We start from the raw sequence: 9,384 nt of genomic DNA, 5'->3' as shown, positions 1-9,384 counted from the left end.
TTCTGCTCTTTCTGTCTCACCCAACCTCTTCTCCCTCTTCTTTACCCGGTCTTTGGTCCGTGCCGGTCTCCTCACCCCCACACCTATACACACTTACAGATAAATGGGCACACACACACAACGCCTGTCCAGTTGGCAACACGTTGGTGGGGGTTTATCTGTTGGGGCAAAGGGTGTGTGGTCTTACCAAGTTAAACAGAGTGGAGAGAGTTGAGGAAGGCAAAAGAATTTAACCAAACTGACAAATCAAAGTTGCACAAAAACAATCCCTGAAGAGCTGAATTAGTAGGGATGGTTGGCTGAATTAAAGTGAAGAAGAAAAATGTAGCGCAATGGTAGTAACATCATTGCTAATAATTGGCCTATTAAGGTAAATGCTATGATAAATGTATGTATTTGACAGCGACTTTGACTTAAGTAAAAGATAATCTTGTTTGGATCTACTTCAACAACTTCTACATCAAAACTTGTTGTTCATATTGATCCATGTAAACGTGGATGTTGACTTAGTGTGACTTTATTGTCATAACAAAGGTTAAATAATTTAACTAAATAATGGTGAGAAACAGCCCTGCTCGCAGCTCTGTGATGCCGGTTATATGTAAAATGGCAACCCGTCCAATCATAAATCTCTCGTCTGGGGAGAATGTAACTTTGAGAAAAAGCTTTCATTAGTTAGAAAGATGCTTCAACATGCAGTTTGACCTAGATGCGAAACTCACAGGCCGTCAGCTGGCCCATTAAAGTAGCTTAACACTCTTACATGGTCCAAGAAGGCGTGGGGCTTCACTTGGACCGAATCCACCCAGAACACAATCCTGATCATCCCAGATTACAACCAGGACCATTTTTTTCTGTTGCTGTCAAAGTCAGTCAGTGCAATGTCTGTCTCTCCTTCGGTCTGAATAGTGTACTGTAGTTAGAATCAGCACAGGTAGGGCTATTTGTCCCAGGAGACCAGTGACAGTTTTTTTTCTCGTGTGTGATCTTATGGTTTTACAATTCATCCTCTGGGGACCGCGTGCGTGCGTGCGTGTGTGTGTGTGTGTGTGTAAACTTTGTATTTGATTATTAAGTATTTATTTAAGTTTGACTGCTGCCGTGTTTTCACTGAGTGAGTGGGACATAAAGGGGAGTGTGGGGGGGTGGAGAGGTACCAGCTGAGGGAGAGGATGCAAATGAGACGGGATTGTTTGTCTAGTGGGTGGGTGGAGTTGTTTGGCTTGTCTTGTTGTAGACTGCCTTTTGCCAGACAGCTGATGAGTGAGTGTGTGTGTGTGTGTGTGTGTGTGTTTCTATGTGTGTAAAGAAGAAAGGGAGTTAGAAAGAAATGCTTGTAGATGATGCCTCTAAAAAACAATTTTACTTGTGTTGTCTGTTGCCTGACTCATAAAGGTTTTTAATTTTCTGACTTTTTCCTTTGGTGCAGATAGTCTAAATTTTCTTTGTGTGTGGTCAACTTATACATTCATCCTTGGATCTAGTGGTCCTTCCTTCCTGTCCAATTCAATCTTCTGTCACATTTGTGTGTGTGTGTGAGTTGGAGAGTGTGCTGGCTGTTGTCTGTGTGTCCGACATGGAGGACAATGCCCTCTGTTTGTCTGTATTCAGACCGTGAAATCTCTTTATCCTTGCTAACGCTCTCTCTCTGCATCATCGGGCAATCGTGTGTGTGTGTGTTTGAGAAAGACACAGTGATTCAGGGATTTTGAGTTACTGTAGGCCTCCATTGTGTGCATTTCAGGGTTCTCTAGTGAGCAATGCAGCAAATCTTTGCACGTTACTTTACGTGGTTTCCTTGCATAGATCAGCACCGTTAACCAGTGTGTAATACAACAGGTTGCTCAAAGAGTTAAGTTTCCCATGTTGAATTTCTTGTTTCTGAACCTTGGATGTAACTTTGAAAGGAACGCCCTGAACATTTATTTCAACACTGTATCATCCAAGACCATTTCTACACAGCTCTGAGTTTGAGTTTTATCAGTTTTGGTGGTTCATTTAATTAATGCTTTCAATTGAATTGAGAAGGACTTTGAATTACTTTGCTCTGAGTCAGTGTTTCCACCTCTTTCTAGAGTATTGACGTGTGTGTGTGTGTGTGTGTGTTTTCACCCTAGCCTGCTGTTTGTTTATTATTAATTGGTAAATCCAATCCAATCCAATCCACTTTATTTATATAGCACAATTTTAACAAACACAAGGTTTCCAAAGTGCTGCAAAAATGATCTACAGAATAATATAACCACAATAAAAGCACAAAATAATAAGGTATAATAAAATAAAAACACAAAATCACTAGCGGCATGTGGTATTATACACATAAATCATCACTCTACCTGGTGTTAAAGCCAAAGAAAAGAGGTGGGTTTTAAGAGAGTTTTAAAATGAGACAGAGGAGGCCTGTCTAATGTGCAAGCAGCCCATTCCAATTTTTGGAGCTAAATATTAGCATACTAAATTAAAATGGTACATGGTATGGCAATAAAATACCTGCTACATGTTAGCATTGTTATTGAAACAGCATTGCATTTAGCTCAAAGCAGAGCCACTAGCCACTGCTATAATTTAGGCAATCTGCAATGGATGTTTATTGTTCCCAGAGGGGGGGGGGGGGGGGGGGGGGGGGGGGGGGTGGTGTGTGTGTGTGTTGTGTGTGTGTGTGTGTGGTGTGGTGTACGTATATCTGTATTTAACGCAACAGCACGGCAGTTGCAGAGGTGGGGTGACACATTTATTATCTGCCCACTGCTATTGAGGACTGTAAAATTGGCCAATGAGCAGATGCCATGGCGGAAGGAGCTTAATCCAGAGGAGAGAGACGCACGCACACACACACACACATTTATAATGAGGTTACAGCGAGAGGGACTCTATCTACAACTGTTCCTAGTGAGGAGATGATGACATCATTACCGGAAATCCCTCCCCCAGCTGTCCTCTTGACATCACCATGACCAGGAAGTGTGTGCGGTCTGTGAATCATGCGCCAGTGTTGAGCTTCATTTTTAGTTTTTTTTAGTTTTTTTTTTTTAGTTAAATAGTTGTTTGTGCTCCCGACTAATAGCAATGAAAAGCTCTTCCCTGCTTTACAGGCGTTGTGCTGTCTGTTGGACATATTTACGTGGGGTTGTGGGGAATGACAACTGAATTGGGGGAATTGTAGTTGCTTGGTTTTTGTCAGAGGTGCTACAGATCAGCCAAGGTTCTCTGACACAGTCTTAAATAGTCATTAGTGGTCTTATTTCTTCTCCATCCACTGCGGCTTTCGTTGCCATCTTTTCTTGCACAGACGGCTTTAAATTTTAAATGGTGTATTGACTGTGGTGAATGAGCTGTGGTCATCATTGCATAGCTTGAAAACACACACAAACCACAGCTGCGCATCTGTCTTCGGTTCCTCCGTTTTCTCACTCACAACACACACACACACCACACACCACACACACACACACCACACACACACACACACACACACACACACACACACACATATACTGCTGCAAATGATCCATTTTTTTTACAATTTGTTTTTGCACAAATTAAAGGAGATATAGAATATTTACAGGTGAGCTTTTAAGGTGCCATTAGGCATACTTTAAAATCTTTTGGACAGAGGCAGACTAGCTGTTTCCACGCTTTAAGCTAAGCTGATCTTACCGGCTGTTGGCTGTAGCGTCCTATTTAGCATGCATTAATGAAATCAAGCTTCTCATATATCACTCTTGCAAAAAACAATTAACAACTTCCCAAAAGGTTGAACTATTCATTTTAAAGGAGCAGAATAATGGATATTTTTCTTTTCTTAATTCGTCATCTCTTGAACTCTGTGTTGGTCTCTCTGTTTGTCTGGACTGGTGGTTCATGACCCATGAGTAAAGGTTCCTCTCTCACCTCCACCTCCAGCTGTCTGAGGCATGTATTATTGCGGTGATTAAAACCGGGGACAGGAAGTGACAACACTGCAGGAATGCTAGTATAACACTCCTCGGGGCCTCCAGGGAAAAAGACAGGGAGGAATGAGAAAGAATGGGGAATACAGTTTGGAGAAGAAAGAAGGGGGCAGGTAGGTTTCTGTGAACCTGAGAATAGGAGCAGAGTGGAGAGGAGTTGGGAGAGGTTTGCCAAAAACTGAAGGAGGGAACTTAGAGCTGAGAAGGGAGTCAGCAGAGGAATGTTGGTATTAAACTCCACTGGAGCCCCATGGGGAAAACAAGTAATTTCAGGCAGAGATGGGAAAGATGGTTAGAGCTAAAAAATTATAGCAACCTTTTTTTCCAACAAGATAAGTGGATTTGTATACATTCTTCCTGAGCATTGTGGGAGTAGGAAAGAAAATGGTTTTGATGTGGCTTGGGAAAGGGAAGTTTGGGGTCCCCTACTGGAGCTGCTGCCCCCGCGACCCGACACCGGATAAGCGGTCGAAGATGGATGGATGGATGGATGGATGGTATAGAAAATTAAAAAAAAATAAAGTTAATACCTATGGCAGTGGAACGCTATATGATATGAAAGATATGAATAAGAATGAAAAGAGGAGGAAATAGAAAATACAATGTATGTAGTCATATTTTTCTTTTATCATTAAAAATGATTGTGATCGGAATACAGAAAAGCAGCTCTCCACATAGTCGTGTGTGTGCGTGTGTGTGTGTGTCACAGTTTGCCTTGTTGTGTACTCGCAGGCGCCACAGTTCTTGAGTTTTGCCTTCATTTTAACAGCTCAGCTTCATTTACTGGACTACCAAACACACAGAGTGGTGGTTGTGTGCGTCATCTGGTGTTGGTAATTGCTATGAGCTTTGTTATAGTATTCTAATTTCTCCTCTGCTATTACACCCAACCAGTGTGTTTCTTCTGGTTTACAGTTCAGAATTACCAGTTAAACTGTTCTTGGCCTCTGCCCTCTCAATCACACATTTTAATTCCGATTCTATTTTAAAAGAAAACACTTTCTCCATCAATCAGCAAACTCAGTCTGACAGTGGCAACAATCCATTATATAAACTAGAATTAAGTCCCTGCTCTGTTTGTTTGTCTCTTACACTCTCCTCACTTGCAGCCAAATTGGGGATCTGGTGTGTCTGCTGCCCGTGTGGACTCAGATCAGTGGATAGCTCCAATCTTCTTTTTATTGTTAAATATAAAATAGTTTCCTCTGTTTTGAATTTCCTTGACGGGACCCTTGCAGCTACGGGCACCCTGGTGTGGAGTTCACAGGACTACACAAAGACATCACAGCTGTCACGCAAATCCTCTTCCTGCCTGGACAGGTAAGCTCCATGCCACTTATTTTCTGAATTAAAGGAGCCCCTAGTGATGAGAGCGGTGGCCAAATTGATGTGTGATGTTAACATCCACCTTGCTCTGTGATAGGGCCGCCTGCTATCGCTGCTGGATGACAACACGATTCACCTGTGGGAGCTGGTGGCCGGCGACCCTAGAGAGGTGGGCGGGGATAAGAGAGAAGGCGTGGTCTGTCTGCAGGAAGTGGACAGCTACAGCCTCCCAGGAAGACCTGGCATTGAGAGCTGCAGGTACATTAATATTATTTTAGATTGTCCATTTTTTTTGGTCTTGAAGGTATAATCCTTGAAGTTTTTATCATTTTAAAGCCAATTTTGGATGGTATTTATGTCTGCCATTTATTCTGCTATAGCTGTTGAATGTAGTTTGGAGTCGTCCTCCATTCCCGGCACTGGATTCAAATGGCGTACACGTTCACACTAAGGATGCATGCAACCCAAACTGAAATCTTAAGGATTATAAATACATTTGTCAAGCAAATACAGTTGTCAAAGCAACAACAATTACAGTCAAAGAAATAAAAGTAAAACATGAACATACAATTTAATGGTGCGGTCAGATTCGATTCCACTTGGCTAATTTTGCTTGGCTGGCGTTGCTGTATGTTTTATATATGGCACATGGACAAAGATATGAATAATCAATATTTCCTGAATGAGAGGTCAATCCCTCTCCCTTTCTTAGACTGGCTGGTCATTGAAAAACCTTGCAATTATACGTTTCAAAGTTTAATCAGATTGCACTTCCCGCAAGGTGGGTGGATTTGTTGCCGGATGTGAATATGTCACGCCACTTTCGTAGTGACTGGCAGCCTCACTCTTCCACCAAATCTTCTTCTCAGTGCCACGCGGGTGACCGTCCTTCTCTTGCTGAGGTCATGCGACCAGCTGTGCATGGGAACAGAGGGAGGGGGCTTGTACTTCCTGGAGTTGCCCCGCCTATCACTGAAGGACAACCAGACGCTTCTCCAAGACCAGGTCACACAGAGGTGAGACTGTCACATAAATGACTTCAAAAAAAGCAATGACATTAAACAGAAAGGAAGTTAAATATAATAAAATATAGAGCCAAGTATTGCCTTTAATTACATACAGTATATCAACTAATGGTAAAGTGCTTCCCATGCTATTCCTCTGTAGTTTCTCCCTTTTTCTGCCTTAAACTCCATTCTCTGATCTCATCGCTGTCACAGTATGTTTTCCTTTAAACATTAAACACTTCGGTTTCCTCAGCTCACAGCTCCAGCTGAGCAGGTCAGGGACGCACACGTGCACGCAGAAACAAATATCTCTCTTGACCCCAGCATCAGCAGGCAGGTCAGGGTCATGTGGTTCAGGGGACCATGAGAACGGTCAGATCTCCTGAATGCTGTTTGGAGAGCCAGACATGTACTGTTATACGTAAGAATTGTATTCTCTGTGCAATTTGCACAAAATGAGGAGCACTGAGTCAGGTGAAGATAATTGTCTTTTGTAGCAGCACGGTGGCCCACTGGTTAGCACTGTGGCCTCACAGAAGATACTGGGTTTGAACCCTGGTTGTTCCAGTTCCCCTGCCGTGGATCACCCAGATGGGTGCTACACATTGAAGCGCTATGAGTGTCTATGATAAAGCGCTATATAAATGTTATGGATTATTATAATTTGTGTTAATTTTGTTAATATTAGAACAGAACTGAGATGTTGAGGAATCTGTTTCGGGACATTGTTGCATTGAATATGTACAGTAAATAGAAGTTTAATAAATAATTGGAATTATGTTTTTCGCCCAAAACTTTAACTTTGAATGTTGCGTTTTTAGACATTACCATTAGATGTAATAAAGAGAGACTCAAGGTTTGAAACCAATTTCAGGCCACTTGGTAGTCATCCTAATTTGAGTCAGTTAGTGGCCATTGTAAAGGGAGTGTACTGTAGTTGCTATGAATTGCTGACATCAGTTGTAAACACTTCAAACCTACATAGTGTGGCTAAGGGGAATGGCTTGCTATTCGTAATATGCCCAGACAAGGGAAAACGGCTTAAACAAAGAACTGTGTATTACTATTGTATGGCGTTCCTGTTATTTTGTCCAGCCCCTTCACATTCATGCAGTGTTGTGTGCTCTAGTGTGCAGTCAAGTCTGAGAGTTCAGCGGTGAACTAGAGCAAACCCCAGTGTGAGAGGAGCACAAACGCAAATCTTCAAGATAAACATGTGCATTTCATGTGAATATACACAAAACTGCATTAAGCATTACACTGTAGTGTTTTTATGGACATAAAAAACGTAGTAGGTTATTTCTTTTTTCATGCTGCTGCCTTCCTCACTGCATTCCTGTGTTGATAAGCAGGCAGTGCATCACAGAGCTACTGTTTCTTTTTCATTCTGCTGTGTGACAGTCTGACTGGTTGGCCAAACCCCTCATTAACCAGGCTTGTTTAGGGAAGTGGGCTGAACTGAGACCTAACGAGGGCCTTGATAAGGCCTGTGTGAGTGAGTGAGTGTGCGTGTGTGTGTGTGAGAAGGAGGGGAGGTTTCAGACAGGGAGGCTTTGTACCGGCTGCCAAAACAAGGGTGTTCCGGTTGGGGAAGTGTTTCAGCTGAATCTCTAACGTGTACACACACACACACACACACACACACACACACACACACACACAGACACAGTGGCTCATCACCGGGACTCTGCAGCAGGATGCTGGATTCCCTAAAAATACTTGTGAACGGAGAGACAGAGACAATGGAATGCTTTGTTGGGAATGTTTCTGCCTCTGTGGTTCCGGAGAGGATCGTCTCAGTGAACGCTACTAAAGCAGTCAGAAGTGTGTGTGTTTGATACAAACTGACTATCTCTTCTGCGATGGTTCTGCCTCATCCGCAGCAGAGAGACCAGAAAAGCTGTATGGCTGTCTTCCCAAGTTTGTTTATTCACTCTGTCTTTGATGCTTCCTCTCCTATCTTCCCTTGTCTGCCCCCTTCTTCTCCTCGTCTTTTGCTGAGGGAATCCTCTGACATCTCAAGGGTGTGTCCTGCTGTACATTCCTCTTCTGCCTCAGAAGAATGTTTAGTTCACATACTCCAGCAGATCAACTCCAGCTTGATGTTGATGTCACTGTGTTGTTGTTCAAAGAGCAGCCTGTGGTTGTATTAGAGTTGATACAGATGGTTTGAGCTGAATGCTAATGAGATTATACATACAGTGGGGTTCAAAAGTTTGGGCACCCCAGGTAAAAATTTGTATCAATGTGTATAAAGAAGCCAAGAAAACATTGGAAAAAATCTCCAAAAGTCATCAAATGACAGATTAGACATTCGTATAATATGTCACAAGAAGTTAGATTTTATTTCCATCATTTGCACTTTCAAAATAACAGAAAACAAAAAAATGGCGTCTGCAAAAGTTTGGGCACCCTGCAGAGTTTATAGCATGCATTTGGAAAGCTGAGACCTGACAGCGTCATGGATTGTTCTCAATCATTGTCTGGAAAGACCAGGTGAGGTCAATCTTAAGGTTTTAAATGCCCAGACTCATCTGACCTAACTCCGACAATCAGCACCATGGGTTCTTCTAACCAGTTGTCTAGAAAACTCAAACTGAAAATAGTTGACGCTCACAAAGCAGGAGAAGGTTATAAGAAGCTAGCAAATCGTTTTCAGATGCCAATATCCTCTGTTTGGAATGTAATTAAGAAATGGCCGTCATCAGGAACAATGGAAGTTAAAGCAAGATCTGGAAGACCGAGAAAAATATCAGACAGAACAGCTCGCAGGATTGTGAGAAAAGCAAGTCCAAACCCACGTTTGACTGCACGATCCATCCAGAAAGACCTGGCAGACACTAGAGTTGTGGTACACCATTCCACTATAAAGAGATACTTGTGCAAACATGGTCTTCATGGAAGAGTCATCAGAAGAAAACCTCTTCTACATCCTCACCACAAAAATCAGCGTTTGAAGTTTGCAAAATAACATATAGTGAAGCCTGATGCATTGTGGGAACAAATTCTGTGGACCGAGGTTAAAGTAGAACTTTGGAGAAGAAAGGGCACAGAATTTAATGAAAAGAATGTCTGTCCAACTGTTAAACATGGGGGTGGAT

General features: G+C 42.4%; 1 protein-coding gene across 2 annotated transcripts in view; it reads left to right on the top strand.

Moving 5' to 3' along the window:
* llgl1 (LLGL scribble cell polarity complex component 1) overlaps positions 1-9,384 on the top strand; it is a 36,372-nt gene that overhangs the window by 8,621 nt on the left and 18,367 nt on the right. For both annotated transcript variants that reach the window (XM_032536489.1, XM_032536490.1), the window contains exons 3-5: positions 5,189-5,270; positions 5,374-5,534; positions 6,146-6,292. In XM_032536489.1, the coding sequence (XP_032392380.1) occupies positions 5,189-5,270; positions 5,374-5,534; positions 6,146-6,292 (390 nt within the window). The remainder of the gene's footprint in view (positions 1-5,188; positions 5,271-5,373; positions 5,535-6,145; positions 6,293-9,384) is intronic.

The sequence above is a fragment of the Etheostoma spectabile genome, chromosome 15 (genome assembly GCF_008692095.1).
Source record: "Etheostoma spectabile isolate EspeVRDwgs_2016 chromosome 15, UIUC_Espe_1.0, whole genome shotgun sequence".
Lineage (NCBI taxonomy): Eukaryota > Metazoa > Chordata > Actinopteri > Perciformes > Percidae > Etheostoma > Etheostoma spectabile.
The sequence above is the reverse complement of the archived record's forward strand: the minus strand, read 5'-3'. Positions and strand labels throughout refer to the sequence as shown.